Source organism: Triticum urartu, chromosome 5A (assembly GCF_056163025.1).
Source record: "Triticum urartu cultivar PI428250 chromosome 5A, HENAU_Tu73, whole genome shotgun sequence".
Lineage (NCBI taxonomy): Eukaryota > Viridiplantae > Streptophyta > Magnoliopsida > Poales > Poaceae > Triticum > Triticum urartu.
In genome coordinates, this window is record NC_141877.1 from 683,364,833 (window position 1) to 683,386,982 (window position 22,150).

General features: G+C 41.9%; 2 protein-coding genes across 2 annotated transcripts; both read right to left on the reverse strand.

Annotated features, from left to right (window-relative positions):
- Nucleotides 1-521: 521 nt before the first annotated feature.
- On the reverse strand, nucleotides 522-4,220 carry LOC125511668 (beta-amylase). Its single transcript, XM_048677092.2, has 7 exons — nucleotides 4,076-4,220; nucleotides 3,463-3,861; nucleotides 3,022-3,186; nucleotides 1,964-2,227; nucleotides 1,537-1,746; nucleotides 1,216-1,455; nucleotides 522-1,107 (listed from the first exon to the last, which is right to left on the reverse strand). Exons 1-7 carry the CDS (start codon nucleotides 4,127-4,129, stop codon nucleotides 862-864), a joined length of 1,578 nt encoding a protein of 525 aa, XP_048533049.2. The 5' UTR covers nucleotides 4,130-4,220; the 3' UTR covers nucleotides 522-861.
- A 2,607-nt stretch (nucleotides 4,221-6,827) lies between these two features.
- Nucleotides 6,828-8,326, reverse strand: LOC125506559 (heavy metal-associated isoprenylated plant protein 39). The gene is made up of 3 exons (XM_048671349.2): nucleotides 8,167-8,326; nucleotides 7,926-8,004; nucleotides 6,828-7,274 (listed from the first exon to the last, which is right to left on the reverse strand). Exons 1-3 carry the CDS (start codon nucleotides 8,173-8,175, stop codon nucleotides 7,036-7,038), a joined length of 327 nt encoding a protein of 108 aa, XP_048527306.1. The 5' UTR covers nucleotides 8,176-8,326; the 3' UTR covers nucleotides 6,828-7,035.
- Nucleotides 8,327-22,150: the final 13,824 nt, after the last annotated feature.

Here is a 22,150-nt window from a genome sequence, read left to right on the forward strand (position 1 = left end):
TACCAAATCATGTATTGTTACGAAAAGAAATTTCAATTCCCAACCAGCATCCATTGGCACGTGACCCATATTTTCAAACGTCGACTCTAGCCGGGTATTAGCCCAGGTAAATTGGTGTCCAGAAATATCTCAGGTAGATCCAAATTGTCAATGGCAATGCTGAATAAGAAAGAACTGTCAAACTAATTATTTTATCGTTGCTGAAACCATAGGATGTTGAATTCCCCACCCATGAACAATGAATATAGAATTTCTTTAGCAGGATTGACCGGTTCACCAAGAAAAGATAGTTTATGATCGTCTTGAGTAGCTTCGTAAACTGCGACCAAACTACATACAAAATTTACGGCTTGATTACGAAGATGAAACTTTTTTCTAAAACTCTTGATCCAAAATGGTCAAAAAATCCAACGAAGTAGATTGGACACTTAGTAGTTTACCACGTAACATTAGTCAAAGCCATGCGAGTGGTAATCGTGAACATGCAATCCAAAATGATGGACCTATATACAATCGCTAAATGAGCACAAAATAGTTTGTTCATTCACTCATATGCACACAATGGAGGTATGTAAGGTCTGATGTACTACAGCTCATTGGAAAAGCATCCTCTTGATGACTAATCCAATATTGATGAGTAATCCTCATGATGTACTGTAGCACCACATCTTATTTATCCTCATCGGCTTATTTCTAGGGCACGGTTAATTCTCACAAAGAGAAGATTAACCCTTCCAGCACTGAGATTTTTCTTCCAGAACACGCACAAGTGATGTGCTTTATTTATTGTTATTAATAAGGCAGAGAAAGGTTTCTCTGTCACACACAACATAAAAGGTACTGTAGATCATAAAGGTTTCATTACACGGTGGCAGGGAGCTCCCCACCCATGCTACCAGTGGGGTCTTGAACCTCCCCACCCATGCCACCACTGGGGCCTTCAACATCCCCACCGATGCCACCGAGGCCTTGAACTGGCAGGTCGGTGTGCTCTTCAAAGGGGAATGGATCCAGTTTTGGCTGCGCTGCTTGTAGGATCATTTCAATCGTCAGTTCTGGCCCTGATCTTTGCAAAGGCGCCACTGGATCAACACATGGGTCATGAGGCTGAAAAGAATCAAATTGCATTATTGTAATAGGCCGGTGCAAATCAACAAATTAATGATTCCTCTGTTTAATTTTTGACATGCATGAACAAGGGGTTGTGGCACTAACCAGGTTGGCATGCATTCTGTCAACAAAGGTCTTGAAATTGACATAGTTTTGTCCCTCCACCAACTGATTCGACAGCCGGAGGTAGGTGAATCCAAACAGCTTGTGCTCAGGAGGGCCTCTCTTGTTGATGCCATGAGGCCTTGCATTCCTGAGTATGGTGTTGTAAGCAGTTGGATCATATCGAGGAAGTGCATTTTCGCATGCCATATTTAGGCCCTCTCTCCATCCAGCACTCAACACCTGAGAATTTCGACGACAAGTACGTTAGATGTGTCTATCAGAGATGTCTAAGCGTAAACTCTGGAGGCACAAGCTACCTACCTGTTGGACTAGTTCTTCCGGTGCGCTCATGGCCTGTGAGCTTTGCTCCGAGTCCCTCATCTCGGCGCAAGTGAAGTTAAGACTAGCACGGTGCCTTTTGAGCATGCGTGCTATGGGTCTGTAGCCATCTCTATCATGTAAGTTGTAGTACCCAGCTGTGATCTCGGCTGCATGGCTTGGAACCTTGTACCACCAGTGAATGCCAGAGATCTGCAACCAAACATTTGGCCATGTCTCATTTACATTCTAGATTAAGAAATGCAAGTTCATTTAGCCTAGAGTGTTAGAATGAATTTGTGTACTTTTTGTTGTTGTTGTTGTTGTTGTTGTTGTTTATCATACACTACTTCTCAACTGAATCATGGTTTCTCAAATCCTATCTAGTACTATTGTAAGAAACTGAGATATTTAGGATGATGGTACTTACTTTGATTGCCAGTTGCACTCTGTGTCCCAAGAAGACCTTGTTTGCTTCGTCCAAGATCTTGTCACCGTGCTTGATCAGGTTATTGGAGTACCATGCAAGGAAAAACCTCCCCTGCTCAGTGAGATATGTTCCGTTGTCCACGAAGAATCGAGTTCTCTGGGGAGCGTCATTGTACTGTCCGGCATCGCGAGGAAATTCCCACTCAGGATGGCCAACCATCGCTGCTGCTGCTTTGAAGTCTGCTTGCAGGTACTTATCATAGCACTGCGGATTTTTTTTTAATTTGTACTATTAGTTAAAACAGTTAAATGGAGTCCTTTTGTCTTTAATGGTGATGGTATAGATTATTTTACTTTTTTTAATTATTTCATGTCATCTATTTTTAGATGGCCTTGTCTTTGCTTATGATACTTGTCTCTCGGCCTTCCTAAACTTGGATTTAGGTGCACCTCCCCCCCCCCCCCCCCCTATCTGTGCCATCTGCCTTGCATCAAGGTATGCACTAGCTCACTAATCTCACCATATAGATACTTCTTTTTGTTTCTTCCAAAAAGCAATATATGAACTTGAAATATTGCGGGTCAATGAAAAATTGGGACTACAATTAATGTGCAGAAAACCATTTTGGATTTTTTGGGTGTAGCTTATATATATGAAATTAGTCTTTTCCCCAAGACAGTTATCATTTGAAGTATTTAATTATGTTGCACAAACGAATCCTATTTTTTTTCTCATATTGTAGTTCATATGTGTCAAGTTTGTATGATGTCTTATTTAGGAGAAATAAAAAAGTGAAAATTGGGATCGGGGTATGGGGTAGGAGAACTGATGAAGTCAGGTCTAGCCATGCCTTGTTCTGATCTGAAATTGCCATTTTATCCTTGCGTTTTTTATGAGAATCCCTTTTCATTTCGGTGTTGGTTTGCTGAGAAAACTTTTCCAATGTAGATCGTCACTTGCACAATAATAAACCGCCTTTGGTCATCACATGTTACATGCAAAAGTATATTAGTCGGAACAAAAGAGGAAATATTTTTATTTGAAAAAAAAACACTTACGATGAATTCTCCGATGCCTGGGAATGACCATCCATGGCTCTGAGGATAGGATGGGTACCTCAACTCTCCAGCCGGGCCAAGTCCGACTTCAATGTCTACAATAACACCGGCATCCAAGAACTCTTTCATGTTGTCCCTGAAGCTTGCCATGTAATCAGTATACATCTGTCACAGCCAGAAAGAAGAATCAAAGCTTTCTACCATCAGCACATTGTACCTATCAAAATCACAACTACTTGTTCTTCCTGTGATTAGGCCCTAGATTCTTTTCACTCTTGATATATCTTTCGTTTCTTTTGATATATATATATTTTTGGCACCATTTGGCCTTTTGCTTGTATTTGCATTCATCTTGAAATTTTCTCTCTAAATACACAAAACAACACACATTTGAATGAAAAAAAAAAGCACGAGAGAGCTAGAGTGGTGGTTTATATTAACCTGGACGGCAGATCTTCCATGGAAGAGAGGCTGGTCATCAACTCCAAGGGTGAGGTACTCAATGTTCCTAGTCCCGTGCTGGTCGGTGTAGAAAATGTCCGGATCACTCGCACCGACATTCCGCACCCACTGCGGGATCGGGATGTTGACGACATCACCGACGTTGCCACCACACTGGTGGAATGACATGATGGCCTTTAGCTTCAGTCCAGCCTCATGCACCAGCTGGAACAACTGCTTGTAGGCGGACCAGTCGTACGCCCTGGGGCCCTTGCCCTCCACCAAGCCCCACCAGACGTCTACCATGACACCATCCACACCGGCCTCTACCAGCCTCTTCAGTTGCTCCCTGAGCTCGTCACCCTTCTCGAACCTGTTGTTCACGCTCACGGCGTCCAGCTATTTATTTCCACAACGAAAACGAAGTCAAGGTTAGTACAAATAAATTACTCATTTTGAGGCCTCAAATCTTGTTGACCTCACCCTTTGAACTAGAGTGTTTAAGAATAACGGTATTATATGTACAACATTGCATGTGTGAATTAGATCCTTGAAATGGTTGTCGTGCATGGTGCTTAGAGAATAGAGATTGAGTTGAATGGATGGTGCTTACAGGGAGCATGACGTAGACTTGGACATAGTTGCCTTGTTGCACGCTCGCTTCCATTGTGGCTGCTGGCTGTGGATGATCCTCTACAACAAATAGTTTGTTGGATATGGCAGTAAGCTTAGTTAAGGGGTCTATTTATACTATGAAAAAGATGTATCCGCCCATAGCAAGGCCAGTGAACCTAGCTTTTCCAGTCAGATATGTCAGAAATAAGCTTGTCCAGTCAGAAAAGGCGCTTTGTGAACTGATTTTGGTTTTGTTCACCATACACAGCCAAGCTTAAAGGGTAGAAATCATCGGTTTGCAGCCTTATACCATACGCGGCTGATGCAGATCTGATTGGGAGAGAGAAAGGATCCTTATCTATATAGCTAACTTGGGACCCAATTCACGTCTCAGCCAAACTCCTCTGTAATCTAGCCAACCGGCACCTTATATCAACACGCACGCATCCCGGCACAAGTTCTACATGTGTTTCCAAAGCCATTGTCTAACAAGCAAAACTAGAGAACTTTAGGAACAATCTCGACTCGATAAAGTTGTGATTGAGGAATAGTGTTGGAATTTGTACAAACCGACATATGGTGTGTAAACCATGGGCTTCTAGAGGAGTCTAGGGCTGACAGTAATGCACGCGCATGTGCTGAGTTTGTTGTAATCTGAGATATCAGCACACACGCATCCTTTCTCAAGTGCATACGCCACCACCTATTGTTGGCCTTGTTATATCTTTTGTGATGTTGGCTTAGGGGAGTGCTTCGTACAAAGCCCAAAACTAAGGGAATTTCTTATTCTTTGCCTGTTGAGACAAATTGTCGCTGAAACACACAGACGAGAGCGTCATAGCGCCAGGCTACCTAGGAGAGCAGTAACTGTAGCTATAGTCGATTCTACTGATTTTTATTGCGGATTTTCCTTTTCTTTTTTTCTCCACCGGTTCCCCATTTTTTTTCTGTTTGTCCTTTTCATTTTATTTCTTTGACTTTTTGGCTTTTTGGAAATTCTGTAAACATTTTTGAAAGTGCATGAGTATTAGCAAGATCAATATACTTTCACAATTTATGAAAAAAAAGGAGAAATACCTGTTAATGGCACACGCCAAGGTGGCCAACCCAATAGCCTTATGTCCGCTATTGGTAGTTGAAACATCATTTGTTGTAAAACATACATGCACGTCTAAACAAATAAATAATTCATGTACTTCTAAAAACTGTCTGGATACTACATTAAATATACACGTATTTTCTAAACAACATTCATGTAACCAAAAATTATCTATGTATTTAAAAATTATCATCTCACTGAAACAGTGTTCACATATTTTTAGAAAGTATTAATGTACATAAAAAACATTTTCACACACTTTTTAGAGATGTTTATCTAAATAAATAAATGTTCACATACTTTTCCCAAAGAATAATGCAACATTACAAAAAGCAGAGCTCTTCAAAATGTTCATGTAATTTTCAGAAAATGCTGATTTTCGAAAAAAAATATATAACTAATACAAAATTAGTCACATGATTTTGTGAAATTCATTTATTTTATTAAAGTGTTAACCTTTTTCATAAAGTGTTTGTATATAATTTTAAGAGTATGAGTTTTCATAAAATGTAGTGTTAATATACGTCACCAAAAAAATATGATATACCAAAAATAAATAGAAATGGTCAAACAGAAGAAACAAAAAAAGAGTAAATATGCGACACATTAAATACAAGAAATAAGAAAAAACACAAAACGGAAAGAAATAACAGAAATTTAAACAAACAACAAACAATCAAAACCAAAACAAGTTGTGTTGGGTTGTGGTAAATTTTGCACGCGCACATCGGCAAGTGCTTGCTATATTTCGCAATACGTGAGGTATAAGTTTTATGAGTGAACCCTATCATACACTCATTGCAAAGAGTACAGATCAAATCATACTGCCCATGATCAGGGATTATTTTTTGTTGTTTCTAATTTTATAAGTTTACTCTTATTTTTTGTTTACATCTTTTTTTAGCAAACAGTTGAACATTTTGGTAGTATGTGAACATTTACTTTAAAAACGTGATTTATTGAAGTCATAAGGATTTATTTCATATGTATGCACATTTTGATTTGAATACATGAACATCTCCTTGGAGCTATGTAAATAGTTTTTGAAGTACGTGAACATTTCTTTTTAAACTCATAAACATCAACTTTTAAATGCACGGCACTATTCCATAATAAGCAAACAGTTTCCATTATCAATTTATTTGTGATCATAGTTTTCAGTGTGTAAAAACTGAATACACTGTTTTTCATGTTTATGAAAAAATAAAAAATATCATTAATTGGCAGCCCTAGTAGTCGGGCCATTTAGGAGTGTGGCGTTGCAAAGGCCGAGCCCCATGGAGCTCGTTTTGCAAAAAGGAAGAAAAAATCAAAACATATTTAAAAGTTTCAAAAAAATTTGAAGTAATGGTGACAGATCAAAGACTGTGAGCAAAGCCGGATATACTTGGGCCTGCGGCAACTTGGAGTTAGGGGAAAGGCCACACTGACACTGCTTCCTTTTTTTTGGCTGCGCCATTGCGACGACTGAAACTCTTGTCCTCTTTCCCATCAGAAGGTGGCAGATAGCCAGTCTCTGTCACAGGCCAGCTCAGGTTCAAACAGCTAAAAAACTGAGATCATGCAATGTAGTCTGAATTCTGAAAAATTGCCTGAAGTTGGCTGATAGAGTAGGATTCATGTCATCACCAATCAGGCAAACCCAGAGTCACATGTCCACACACACTGATCTGATATTTGATTTGACTTGATGTCTGTAGTGCGCTATACCAGTACAGTACGCAAAGCGACCTTGTTTCGCAGTGGAGATGATAATTAGCTATCTAGCATTCCATCAGAGCCTCAGATGTCAAAGACTTTTTGTTGCTGTTGCCGTTTACGTGATGATGTTGGGTTTCTCCTTCTGCAATGGGTTGCTTTCACTTCTTGTCGACCTTCTTGTCATCTTTCTTCTCCTCTTTCTTGTCTTCCTTCTTCTCCTCGCCCTTCTTCTCAGCAGCCGGCGCCGGCGCCGGCTTCTTCTCCTCCTTGGCCGGGCCAACCGAGACGATGTCGATCTTGCCGAGCTTCTTGAGCCTCTTGGCGATGGCCACCGTGTCCATGGCGCCTATGACGGTCATCTTGTTGTCCTTGAGGTCCGCGGCTATCGAGTCGATACCTGCAACCGAGCACGAGTAGAAAGAAAAGGAATGAGTTCATTCATGATGGTTGATTGGTTGCATCCGGACTATGATTAGATGCAACAAAACTATCTTCATTGATTAAGCAATAGAATTCATGTTCATTAATTGATTAAATCTCTCTTTCTTTAGAATCCATTTATTGATTTGGATCTGCACTATGATTACAAGCATATTATAGTGTGAGGATTTGATCTTTTGTGCGAGGATCTGACCGACGACATATCTAGTCATGCCCACTCACTCACACGTATACGTAGGACCCATGCATGTGTAGTTCTACCAAGTTGGCTCATCAAACAAACACAAGAGTAAAGCCATTTTCGTACTACCGTACATGCATGCATGTAGCTTATGGCCCTACAGATTGACTTACTTGGCCGGCCACGTCTGATCACACGTCGCGATCGAATATCGCATTATCGCCCAGCTACGGTTTATTGGTAGAAGTGTAGAAGGCCGTGTTTCCAAAAATATACTACACGATGAAAAGACGAACTGACTATGAACGGCCAGGAGCCGGGAAGCACGAGAGCAGATTTTTCTGCCCGCTTCCTTGTGAGAATCAAACCGCCAAGCGATATCAAACAAACCAGCAACGGAAGGATTCATGGGGGGCACGCACTTACCGTAGATGTCGGCGACGGCCTCCACGGCTTTCTGCTTGGTCTTGTCGTCGGTCATGGTGGGAATCCTCAGCACCACCTTCTGCGAGCGGCAACCAAGCAAAGAGTGAACAAACATTTCCCCAGGATTCTACTAAGAAACTTAGCAGGATTCACCGACGCGACGACAGAGACGATGCCACGATCGGTCGGCATGCTATAATCTGAACGGATCGAGGGAGAAAACACTCTAAAACTGGCGTACCTGGGCCATCTGGCTGTCAGGAGGGGAAAGGCCGGCCGGGATGGAGCAGAGAGACTCAACTCAAGAGGGACAGGAAACAGTGAGAACTTGTGAAGAGTGTGTGTGTGTGTGTGTGTGTGTGTGTGTGTGTGTGTGTGTGTGTGTGTGTGATGACGATGGCAATGGGGGAGGCTCTTCTTATCTTATATATAGTTCGGACCTGATTGGTGATCGGGTGAAGTGTCAACTTCGTCTCAAAACCAAAAGCCGCCCGCCTAGGTAAGGTGTTTCCACACGACCGGACACCCTCCACTTCAGGAACTCTTCCAGCTGCATTACATACATGAGCACGGTTATATCTTTTGTATTGTTTTGTTTCTGGCGGAGGCCTACAATTCTGTCTTGGTATGTTACTGCATGACAAACACGTCGGTTTCAGAGAATGAATTTCCAGAGGAGTCAATGCTCACGTCTCACTAATCACATCTTGCCACAATTGATTTTCTAGTTCGCTTGGAAAACGACATGGTTGGAAAAACTAGCTAAGGCCCTCTTCGATTCGCAGGATTCTCAAAATGCATAAGTAGGAAAAAAAAAATACTGGATTGAAGTGGCATGTCCGCTTCACTCCTATAGGATTAGCATAGTGTGTTTGATGCCACAGGAAAAAAACAAAGAAATTGTAAAAACAGCTTGAAGTGGATGCTAGGTTTTTAATAAAATATAGTACGCATGATCCCTTAGGGAAAATTCATGTAGGATTCAATCATATGAATCAAACGACCAACCTAAGGAAAATTCTTAAGGATTCTAACCCTTCGAAAATTCTATAGAATTGCATCGGAGGCTTGTTGCTGTAGGTGGATTACCTCGGTTGTTAAGGCTGCGGCTCGTCGAGTTAGTGGTTGCTAAAGCTTGTTAGCTTAGGTATGTTTGTTCAAAGCTCGTTAAACTATGTTATGTTACATGGGATGAGCGTAAGGGCGTGATTTTGTTATGAACTAGTTCTCTATTGATTTCACTGCTCAATTACAATAACTGCTCTCTCTCTCTCTCTCTCTCTCTCTCTCTCTCTCTCTCTCTCTTAGTTAGCTAGAAAGATAAAAGCAGCCTGAACCGTTGCAGTGCGCCTCATAGTGCGAAATAACATATAAGCAGTATCATAGATGATAGCATTTATTACATTATAGACTCATTTTGCTTTGAGTTGCGCTATGTTACAGTAATATATTATGTTACTCCAAACACCTCTCTCCTCATTAATTATATGCCATATAAAAAAATTTGTCTTAAAATGCACTATGTTACTTGCTAAGTTAGTCCCACTATGACCAGCGTAACACAAGTACACGACCTTCTCCCTGATTAGCCCATGTGGCAGATGTGGCTGCCATGGCAACGTTTCTCTAGGTCGGCAATTTTACTGCACTACAGGAGGAGGTGCGCTTGTACTACCTCGTATGGACTGAGTTGAGTCGCTTGTAACACTCGTTAGCTTGTTTGATAACCCTGTGAAGTTTAGCAAACTGAAACCATTGATTGACTTCATTCATTAAAAATCAAGTTAGAGTTAGCTTGTTGGATCACCTTCTTCCTCACATAACTAACAAATTGTTGACATCAGATTTTGGCATGGTAAAACACATAATTAAGATGACCTCAAATGAAGAAGTTTTTAACATGAAAATGATGGTTGAATATCGACACTAACAACTTTGATATTTGGGTCATCTCCATCTGAGATCATATAGTGGTCGGACCCTTCCCCAGACCCTGCGCAAGCGAGAGCTACATGCACTGGGACTGCCCTCCATCTGAGATCATATACAACCTCCAAAGCTAGGAAAACATTCGTCTAGTCCCACACATTGTCTCTAATGCATATCTGTTGGATGACGTCAGTAATTGGACCCTCGAGATGGCATAAGATGAAATAAATAATTAACATGATATTCCATCGCCTCGTTAGGGCGAATAACTTGCTTTTGGGGCCATTTTTAATCAGATGTCATATGCAAACCTTCAAAGCTAAGAAAGGATTCGCCTCGCCCTAGATGTTGTGTAATACATGTCTGATGCATGGCGTCGGTGATTAGACCCTCAAGACCTCGGATGAAATAACATTCAACATAAGATTTATTTGCCTCGTCAAACCAAACATTTATTCTGGGGTCATTTTACCCCGAGCTAATAGGCAGCCCGTGGATTATAAAGAATTGAACTGTCGTCTTAGGCCCAAGAAAAATTCATGTTCGGTTAATTTTGGTAAGATTTAGACGGGATTTAGAGTCATTTTGTTGTATGAGATGTCCCGCCGCCTCATAAACACACAATGGCAACACACCTACTACTTTTTACCCTAGTTTTTACATCTCGTTCTTCGTTCGTTCTTCGTGTTGAAGAGCAATGATCCTCGAGGCCCTATGGGAAGTTAGACCGACTTAGGGTAACCCGTAGCCGCCACACTCCGCGACGGGGTCTCTGCGAGACATGTGCGGGTTCGGATCTCAAAAGTTCTCGTCGATGCGCCTTGCGCGCGTATCGCGCTCCCAGTGGGATTCCTCGAATGATGTGTCCTACGTATCGTGCTCGACGCGGGAAGTACATGATGATGTGTGTTCGTGTGCAAACACAAATCTCAATCCATTTTCTATTTGTTGAGAATAACAACGAATCACAGAGTGCGGCGTTTCGGTGCCCCGACTCATCTATACCGGGTCAGAAAAAAATCACAAAACACTAAAAAAATTCAAAAAAATCCAATTTTATTTGCATGGTAGAAAATGTATTGCATAAGGTCCGCTCCAAATTTCAGATCATTTGGGCTTCTGAGGAGCTCTCAGCAAAAAACACAAATCGGGTCAGAACAGTGCATGAACTGTAAACTTTTTTACAGACCTCGAATTTTTCTTTTTTTCGAGAGATGCTCAGATGTCCAAATGATTTGAAAATTAGAGCGGAGCTCATGCATGAAATTATCTACCACACAAAAAATTGTATTTTTTTTACTTTTCTAGTTTTTTTTATCTTTTCGTCAACGCGGGTGCAGCTGAGCCTGGGCTCAAAAGAGGATTATCGCGAATCACAACCTTGGACTAGTTTTCCTTTTCATGAGAATTAACCTCGGAGTAGCTTCGGAGGGAGCTCCTGGGTACTTTAGGCGAAAAATCTTATATGACCCTCCCTGCGTCAAAGTCTCGACTAAACGCAGAGAGAGGAGAGCTAGAGATCTAAAATGGGTCGGCCCATTTTGTAGGTAGCGAAAAGAATACCCAGTTTTGGGAACCTTCTAGAATGTATCTGACCAATTTTGGTTATTCTAGCTTTTTAGTTTTTCATTTTCCTTTTGATATCCTTTTTCCTTTTTCTACTTATTTTTCTTTTCATTATGTCTTTGATATTTGATGTTTATTTCTCTGTGTAAAAACATGTTCAAGAATTCAAATTTATATGTTCTAGATTACAAAACATATTCGTTTTCTGAAAACTGTTCGGAAATTTCAAAAAATGTTTACATTTTTCTAAAATTGTTCCCATTTTTAAAAAAATCCCGAATTAAAAAATATTTGCGTTTTCAATAAAGTTGGGGAATGTCAAAAATGGTCGAATTTTTACAAGTAGTTCTTGTTTTCATATGTTGTTCACAAATTCACATTAACATTTGGGAATTTTTAACAATGTTCCCTTTTTCAAAAAATGCTTAGAATTTCAAAAAATTGTTCTTGTTTTTATATATTTTTTAAGTAGTTTGAATGAATGTTCTACTTCTAAAATAATATTCACGTTTTTCATTTTCTGTGAATTTTCAAAATTGTTCACGGATTCAAAAAAATTCTTGAGTTTTTACAAGTTTGAAAATTGTTCGTGTTTGAAATACATGTTCATAAGTTTGAAAAGTGTTTCTGTTTCAAAAAATATTCAGTTATTTAGAAGATAAATAATTTGAAAAATTGTGCGAATCTACAAGTGATGTTAGTTCTTAAAGTATTTATGTTCTTTTTAGTCATGAAAGCTCATCGGCCCCCGTGGCTAGCAATACTCGCTCACGAACGGTAAATCTTTTTTCGATTACTAGCAAGAAGGCATCACATTTTACGGATTTTCACTTCGGTTAGTGCAAGAGCACCACAAACGGTCATTTGAGCTCTAAGAAAATGGCCCATTATCTGTTGCAAAGAGCGGCAAATAGGACCTCCCGCTACAGTCACCCAACTGCTGCCAAATCACCCATGCGGATGGCCTTCGGCCGCGGCCCAAATAGCATTCGGCTCGCTAGGCTCGCTGGCCTATTTTTTTTAAATCACCAATTTTTTGAAAAACTCGCTAATAATTTTACACATTTATATAGAATATCAAAATGCATGAATTTTAAAACTGTTCATCAAATTTCAAAAGAACCTTGATAATATAAAATTCAGGATGAATTTAAAAATGTTTGTAAATTAAAAAATACTTCACGAAAATCTATAACATCTACTAATTTAAAAAAATCAGAAATGTTCGAAATATTCGTATATTCAATCCTCGAATTGTTAATTATCTTCACAACTTGGAAAATATCACACTTTTCTAAAAAAGAACTATTTTATTGAAAAAATACCCTATTCCATAATATAATATGTTATGAATCAATATATTTTACATTGGTTGTAATAATATCTTACATTATGGGACAGAGAAAGTGTCAAATTTGACAAAATAATTCTTAAAAAATAAAAAATTTCATGAATTTTAAAGAATATTGCTACTTTAGAGATGCTCACAATTTTGAAAAACAAAGTCAAGAATTTAAAATATGTTCATGAAGTTTTAAAATAAAAAGGAAACAAAACCAAAGAAATAAAAAATAAGCAGAGAAAAGAAAGAAACCCGCACTAAAACCTTCTAGAAGCGTCACAAAACCGAGTGGGAGCAATTCAACTGTACAATCCCACTACCGGCCTGCTCGCTGGGAGTGTACGCCTGGTATGTAATGCACTCTATTTCGACGCACAACCATTTTTGGGTGTGGATAGAACTCGACAAATATGTCTCACCCATACCGATTCCCATTAGGAATCACCTACGGTCGCGCGACTATCATGTCAGCCTAATAGTGTATGTCGCTCGCTGCTGGTCCGTCGCTATAGGTTCGTTCTGCTCCAGATTTCTTTGTTTTTTTGTTTTTTTCTTTTCTTTAGTTTTTCCTGTTTTTCACCTGTTTTGTTTGGATTATTATTATTATTTTATTATTTATACTTATACACTGGTTTTCTTTGGATTTTTTCCTTTCTTCGTTATACTTTGTTTCCTTAATTTTTTTTTGGTTTCTTCAATTTTCTCTGTTTTTCTTTTTCTTTTTTTGTCAGTTTGTCAAATTTTTAGCACATATCTACCTTTTCCTAGTACACATTGTACATTTTAGCGCACACGTGAATCATATTTTTGATACATGTGGGATATTTTTCAAATACATTATGTGCATTTTTAAAATACATGGTTTGACCTCTTTTTCGATTACACAGTAACATTTGTGAAATACAAATTGTACTTTTTGATTGGAAATAAAAAATTTCTTTAAACTATGGAAACTTTTTTACATTGTATAAACAATTTTTATAATTATGATGACATTTTTTGGGAAGACATGAATATTTCATTAATATCTCAAGTACATTTCTTAAACCTATACGAACATTTTTTACATTGTATAAGCATTTTTAAATGACGCAACATTTTTTGGAAACGCAAAAATATTTCTATAAAATATCACATCATTTTCTAGTAGTACGAAACATTGTTTACATTACACAAATATTTTTCTTACATTGCATACTTATTTTTTAGAAGTTTTTCGTACACTCTTTTTAAATGCAGGAACATTGTCTTTAAAATGGCACATGCATTATCTTACATACCATACACATTTATTAAAAAAATTGCATGCATTTTTTTGAAACACGGAAACGTGTTTTTCCTGTCACAAACATTTTTTCCATGTCACAGCCATTTTTTCATGTCACAAATTTTTTTTTGAAAGTTACCAAATTTTTACAAAAGTAGTCTAACAAATTTCTTATACGTTGTTAACATTTGTTCAAATTCATAGTTAAAATCTTTAAGTAAATTTAATTTTTGAATTATATGCATTTCGACTGACGTCAGCATGAGGACCCATGTCCCTATTGGGCCGTCCCACAACTAGCTCCTTGTAGCATGCATGCGGGCGAGGCAGCCCTCTGTCTTGCTATAAGAGATACATAGACTCGCCCGTGGATAGAAGCACAGCTTGCTACGAACACACCTAGGGGGTGTTTGGTTTGTGCCCGAGGTTGCCTCACCAAGGCGTTGGCTAGGCAAATTTTTAGTTGAGGTTTTGGTTGTCCATGATTTGGCCAACATTAACAAGAAAAATGAACTAGAGTTGGTTGAAGTTCATTGGCATGCCAAAAAATTGGCAACCATCCAAATAAAGACCAATCTTTAAGTCATGACCAAAATTTTAGTAAGGTGCACTTTGGCCACAATCCAAACCTCGGGCCAAGCAAAATGACACAACATTAACGGAGCATGAGTTTCGAGGAATTCTGGCGCGGTCAGTAATCCAGCCCAAAAGTAGAAGCACAACATAGCTATCCCAACGTGGTCGTGTCCTTCCTGTGCTTCCTTGAACTTCAAAGACCTTCCAGCCCTGAGAACCTCCCACTTTGGCACTTTTCCAGTGAACTTACACAGTTTTGTCCATGCTTCGGTGCCATCCAACTTCAATTTCTTCCACGGTACCCTAGCTAGCTCCTCATCTATCTAGCTTCTTGGGCGCCTGTTCACCTGCTGCATGCGTTGCGCATGGTTAATTTTTGTTTGACACGAGAAAAATATCTAGGGACTCCGCGAGAAGGGAAGGGGAGCGTATTTCTCTCTTGCGCCGGGGAAAAGAAGAAAAGAAAATTTGCGGGCGTGCCAGTGTACCGTAATACACAAAGAAAAGGATGCGGGAAACGAGTATTTCATTAATCTCATTGGAGAAACAAAAGTACAAGATCCCGTAAACAAAAAGTGCGCTCCGTGGTCTACTAGCGCGGCCAGCCTGACTATGGCGATCGTGGTCTCCTGGTTCCCGGGGCCTCGGAAGGCTCCCGGTTAATTACTCCCGTGGGTTGCTCCGCGAGATACCTCTGATTAAGCTGCGTGGTCGTCTTCGTCGTCTTCGCTTCGTGTTCTCTATGCATGATGATGGTGGTGTTTGTGGGCGGCGGCAGAGCCCGTGTCCTCGTCGGTACACGCGCCGCAAGTAGTGTGGCCTTTGCGGTGGCCACGCCCGCCCTCGCCGTCGTGCCTCGTCGGTTTTTGCGGCGTTGGAGTAGTTGGTGTTGGGGTAGCATGGGTCGCGGTCGGCTCAGACATCTTGATGACCTGTTGCTTCATCAGGGTGTTCAAGGGGCTACGCCTTGCGGGAGTAACGGTTTGGGGAGACCGGCGTCAGTGTAAAATAAACTGACACACGCTCATATTGACATGGCCAGGGTGGTTGGCGCCTCATCTTGGCTAGACGCCAAGTATTTGACGGTCTGCCAAGGCAAAGGCGCCGCCTCACAGGGCCGTGGAAAGTGGTGTCGCAAAGGCCGCATCGCCTTGGGCTGGTACTACGCGAAAGAGTGACCTGTGCGCCGGCGAAGTCATGGACCTGTACACCAAGGACCTGTCCGCCATGATGGGTGCGCCTCTCGAAGGAGGGACCGGTCTTGGACAGCGTCGTTGCAATCTTCAGTTCAGTAAAGGATCTGTATGCCATTGACCTGTTCGTCGGGGATGCGGGCCTCATGAAGGAGGAACCGGTCTTAGACCCGTCGTTGCGGATATTGGTTCCACCAAGGACCTGTACGTCGTGATGGGAAAGGCGGGTCTCGGGCTGCGTTGTCGGCGAGCTCCGGTTCCGCCATGCCGTCTCCTCCAAGAGTGTATTGCGAAACCTGTACGCCATGATGAAAAAGGCGGGTCTCGGGCTGCATCGTCAGCGAGCTCCGATTCCGCCACGCCGTCTCATCCAAGAGTGTGATGCCAAGCATGTACGCCGGTGTACCCTTTGCCATGAACCTGTTCACTGTGGCCTTGTTCGTCGCCATCTGTGTGTCGCGACCTGTACACCGTGGGGTGTTCACCAAGCACCGTGAAGGCTGCGATGGTAGGGCGCTGGGGCTAGCGGTTGGGCTGCGTCGTTGGAGAGCTCCGGCTGCTCCCGAGTAATCTCCAGCCAAGAACATGACACCTGAAAATGAACGGCTTGGCGTAGACAAACCCCAACGATGTCGGTGCAGTTTTTCTGGTCCAGTGAAGTTGTCTTCGACGGCGGCAACAACGCGATCACACAAGCGTCGTCGTCTCCGATGTCCGGCACATACTCTAGGTGTAGTGCACGCATGCTGGATGGCAGGAAGAGAAACAAAAGAAAAAGTTAGACGATCATCTCACCATCAGGCAACATGAGCTTGGTGTTCATATCATCGAAGTCCTTGTCGCCCTTGCATGGATGGCCGCCGATCTCCGTTGCGGCTGCGTTAATTCCTGCAAGATGTGATTTGCCTCTGGTGTTTTGCAAAGTGGTTTGCCCGGCGATGGATGGATGTGTGCGTGGTAGAATAGATAGATGTTGATGGATGTGTGCCTGGTTGCCGGTTGTGTGCTCCGGTGACGAATGGATGGATGTGGTGCTAGCAGGTCTTTTCTCTGAACGTATGTGCGTGATGAATGGATGCGGTAGCCTTGCGGCGTGATGGATGGATGCGTGCGTTTCGCCCCCCCCCCCCCCCCCCCCCCCGCCCCCGCGGGCCCCGAGGTGAAGCCCTCCGTGCCCGTGACCTCCCGATTTTCCTGGAAGCGATGTTGGTCTTCTTCGTATGTTTATCCCTTCGACTGATCTTCTTGACCCACACTCCTGCAAAAGAAAATATACATATGTATTTAGTTAGTTTTCAACTGACTGCAGGTGGGTCAGCGCATTTGCCAAACATGTGACTTCGGCCGTCCTGGATGTTCATCCATTTTCATCTTATTTTGAACTGTTTGTACGGGTATTCAAGTATGTACACACGCTTGCTGGCCAGTATACATGTATTTTTGTACATAGTTATACATGCCGGTCGTGGCGGCCGCTGCGTACTCCGGTATGTATTGCGCTCCTAGACGTGCGAGTTGCCGCTCTAGTAGGTCGGATGCCTGCATGTAGTACGTAGGCAATTTTTGCCATGCACCACGTACATACTCAAGAGATCAGGTCAATGCATGCATGCACTAGTCTGCGAGCATACATATATATTCTTTCCTGTGTATACCTACAAAAAGTATTGAAATTTTCTGCTTTCTTTAGTACAAAATCACGTCGAACAATTTTAGACTAAGTTGAGATCTTGCGAATATTCGACATGGACAAGCGTCAAGCGGGAGCTTGATCAAGAATTCGAGATGTAACATAACTGGACTAGGTCTAAGAGCAAAAACTAGCTTCGATGATTTTCTTCAATCACAAACCTTGCGGCCTTGTAGACGGTGTGGCGTTAGAGCATCTCTAACAGCAGCGCTAAATATATAGGTGTTTTAGTGCACGTGGATCGGTTTCGCGCGCTCCAGCGTGCGCGGGAGATTCCAGCGCGCGGCAAAGAATCGCACATGCGCGAAGTCAAGCAGGAGCTTGATCAAGAATTCGAGATGTAACATAACTGGACTAGGTCTAAGAGCAATAACTAGCTTCGATGATTTTTTCCAATCACAAACCTTGCAGCCTTGTAGACGGTGTGGCGTTAGAGCATCTCTAACAGCGGCGCTAAGTATATAGATGTTTTAGCGCGTGCGAATCGGTTTCACGCGCTCCAGCATGCGCGGGAGATTCCGGCGCGCGGCAAAGAATCGCGCGCGCGAAAAAACGGCCCGGCACGCTGCGTCCGGCGTGCTTTATAAAACGCGCGCGCCCGAGCTGTCAACTGCACACCCGAGCGCCCCACCGCCCCCTTCTTTCCCCCGCCACCCTCTTCTTCCTCGCATCTGGCGCGCCGATTTTTTGCAATGTCTGTTGGAGCAGCTCGCGCGCGCAATATTTTGCAGTGGCCGATAGTGAAGCGGAGAAATGTGTGGTGATGAAGATGAACTCTGCATGTGTTCCGATAGGCTAGACTAAGTGATTCGGTGAATGAACTAGCAAGAGCAACCTTAACACACATCAAGGGACTGCATCTTCATCTGCCTAGCTTCTTGGGCGCCTGATCCTTTGGGTGGATAATTGTGTGATGATGAAGATGAACTCTGCGTGTCATCCGAATATGTAAACTGGAATTTAAGTACTGTGTGGTGATGACGATGAACCCTGTGTGTGTTATGAAGTGTGTGGTACTGCTCCCATTAATAGTTTAACGCTTGTGGTCATATCACTAATCTTGAAGCTCCTCGAGTCGTGTCTTCAGTAGCCATTGTGTGTGTGGTAGTTTACCTATGTTGCTTGCTGTTCTGCAAAATAAGTTTCACCTTTATCTAACTTATTATGGTCTTACTAGTTTAACTAGAATCGAGATTGGCACGCGGGCGTGTCTAGCAGTCCCTTAACGATTTCAGAATCATGGATTACAGTCTAAGGCAACCATGATACTTAATTATGGCGATAAACTTTGTTGAAGTGCAATTTCAATATTCGGAACAGAAGGTTAGTTAGAATTGCCGGCACTGGTATGAGAGAAACCACGGGTAAAATATTGTTCTTTGTGCAAAAACATAGATAGCTGCTAATACCATATCCTTGTCACCCTAGTAAAAGTAGCCACCATTCGCATCAATATTTTTATCCTCCCGCAAAAGAAAACAGTTAAATAATGCAATACTATTGCATAGCCATGCTGTACACACAAATGATAAAAAGGTGTAGATCACTTGAAATTACCATGAGAAGTTGTGTAAAACCTTGGGATCCATCTGCCACGTAGATAAAATACAGCAATTTCTACCAAGCTCCGCCACTGAAAATAGACATGTTATTCTAAATGTAACATTCGGTCGAGAATTAATGGTCAGGCGATTCATGGGCACACGACAGTGTGACATATGGAAGTTCCTTAACGATTCCGGAGGCATGGCTTCACATTCTAAAGGGGCCATGAGCTTTAATTTTGTTGATAAACAACGTCCAAGTGGGAGTACAAGGTTCGAAAGAGAAGGTTAGGTACAGGTGACAACACCACGCGCTCGATCTGAGGGAAACCTTGGACAGAATATTACCACATCTACGCGGCATTTTTTGTGACAGTATAGTGTGCTGTCTCCACGATGTATCGGATAGGCACGTCTTTTTACCGTTTCTTGCTGGTGGTTTCTAATACTGGCGCCAAGAATGCTGGACCAGCACTTTGTTAAATAAGATGGAACATCTGATCGACTATGTTTATCATCTCATGAAAAGAAGCATCGTGTGCTTGCATGCATGTGCTAACACTTTTGCATCGTCACTAACAAAAATCAATAAGCTTCCGTAATCAGCACTTCACAAGACGTCTATATAAGGCACCAAATGAACGCCTCCACCCTCTCAACACTCGACTCACGCTCATACCAATAACCTAGTAGCGACTAGTCTTGCCAAGTTCAATATGGCCAACAAATCATCGTCTGCTTCGACCTTTGCCGCCATGGCCATCGCCCTCCTCCTGGTCGCGCACTCCATCTCCATGCCGGGGGTAGTTCACTGCGCGAGGGGCGGAGTGGCAACCACGGCTCCGGAGAGGGCTTCCGAGGGAAGCGACGGCGTCAGCAGCTTCCCCGCCGTCGAGCCCATGGACAAGGAGACGACTCCCGGTCATAGCCCTGGCCCCGGTCATGGTCACCAGGGCGATGGGCCGTACAATACTACGGGTCCGCCGTAATTCGTCGGTCGGTCGGTTACGTGGGCTAGGTAGTATATGCATGCATGCATGCCCTGCTTTCGTAGCTAGTTATGGTATATCATGAACGGAGGCGTCCAGTGTCGATCAGCGTCGTCTTCGTGCTACGTGTTTGCACTACGAGAATAATATGTTCGAGAGGTCTGCTCTTTCGGCCAGCTTCGTCGTTCTTGGTCCGGACGAGGTATGAGTGTCTACAGGTATTGCGTGTTTGCTTGCATGTAAATATGATAGTCATTTACGGGTGACGAAATTTATGTATGGTTGTTCATGACTATACGGTCCATACGGATGTCAGTTTGATCATTGTTTGCGCTCATTCTATCTGATCTTTTCAAAAGATCAGCCGGCCGCGAGCCGGCCGATCCATGATGTTCTTTTCTGTTTCTTCCCACTGAGTGTTTGCTTGGATGTATATATGATTGTCATTTGCGAGTTACTAATTTATACTTCACCGGTCGCAAAATAAGTGACTTAACTTTGTACTAACTTCAAGTTGAGTCACTTATTTTGGGATGTTTTAAGATCTAATTTTTTTCTTTACAAATGCAATCGGGCAAGTCTATTCAGGCAAAACTCTTGGAATTCAGTACTAAAAACATGAAAAAACATAAAAAATATATATATGAAATGCATAAAACTGTCTTCGGAACTACTAGATGCCACAATACAACCCATGAATAACAAGTGACACCTACAAATGTGAGCAAAAAAATATGAATGTAAATCTTTGCACAAGTGAGTACTTGTGCATATAGTTTTCCCAAAAAGAGTTCACTAGTAGAAAACAGGGCTTTGGTCCAGGCCGGGTCAGCCCATTAGTCCCGGTTCAGTCAAGAACCGGGACTAATGTGAGCATTTATCCCGGTTCGTGCGGCTAAGGCATCAGTCCCGGTTCACCTGGGCCCTTTAGTCCCGGTACGTGGCACGAACCGGGACTAAAGGGTGCGATGCCCATTAGTCCCGGTTGGTGGCACCAACCGGGACTAAAGGTTAGACCTTTAGTACCGGTTGGTGCCACCGACCGGTACTATTGGGTTTTGAGGCATTAGTACCGGTTCATGGCACGAACCGGTACTAAAGGTCTCATTTTCAAACACACCCCCCCGACCGCCTTTTCAGTTTTAGAAAAAACAAAAGAAAATAATGGAAATGTCAAAAAAATAAAATAAAATAAGTTTCCCATGTGATATGTGGTCTACTTCTTAGGAAAATTTACACATATGAATTTCGACTTTATTTGCAAAATCTCTCTGGAATTTGTAAAATGGGCATAACTTTTGCATACGAACTCGGATTAAAAAGTTTTTTATATGAGAAATCATCTACTCGAAAAGATACATCCGAATTTAACGGGGAACACCGTTAAACATTTTCAAAATCCTCAAAAAACCTAACAGAAAAAAAGTTACGGGGCTTTTAAGATCTAGAGTGGAAAACATCGAAAAAATTACTAGTCAAATCTTGTCAAACAGTGGTCAAACAATGGTCAAACTAATTATTTAGAATATTAGTGTTACTAAATAATTATTTCAGTTATTTTGAATTTTGGTCAAATCTGGTCAAACTGTGGTCAAACAATGGTTAAACTAATTATTCAAGAAATATTAGTGTTACTAAATAATAATTATTTTTTAAAATAATAGTTTCAAACTCAAACAGTGAAATGTGTCACTTCAATGCTCAAGCAAAATTCATGAAGGTTAATAGGATTGACATCTTACTATTGTCAGGATAACAACAATTGCAGACTTGGAAACGAGAGAGAATAGAACCCGGAAGTTAAGCATGCTCAGGCTGGGGGAGTGGGAGGATGGGTGACCGTTCGGGAAGTTAGATGATTTGGAATGATGATGAGTGATTAGAGGATAAATTGAGCAGTGATGAGGGGTGGTGATTACACACTAGAGGTTAAAAAAATTCAGAAATTTAAAAATAAAAAAAAATTCAAAAAAAAAATCATAAAATTTCTTTTAGTTCCGGTTGGTGTTATCAGCCGGGACTAAAGGTGGAGCTCCACGTGGCCTCGCCCTTTAGTCCCGGTTCGTGTATGAACCGGGACTAAAGGGGAGAGGCATTAGTACCGACCCTTTAGTCCCGGTTCAAAAATC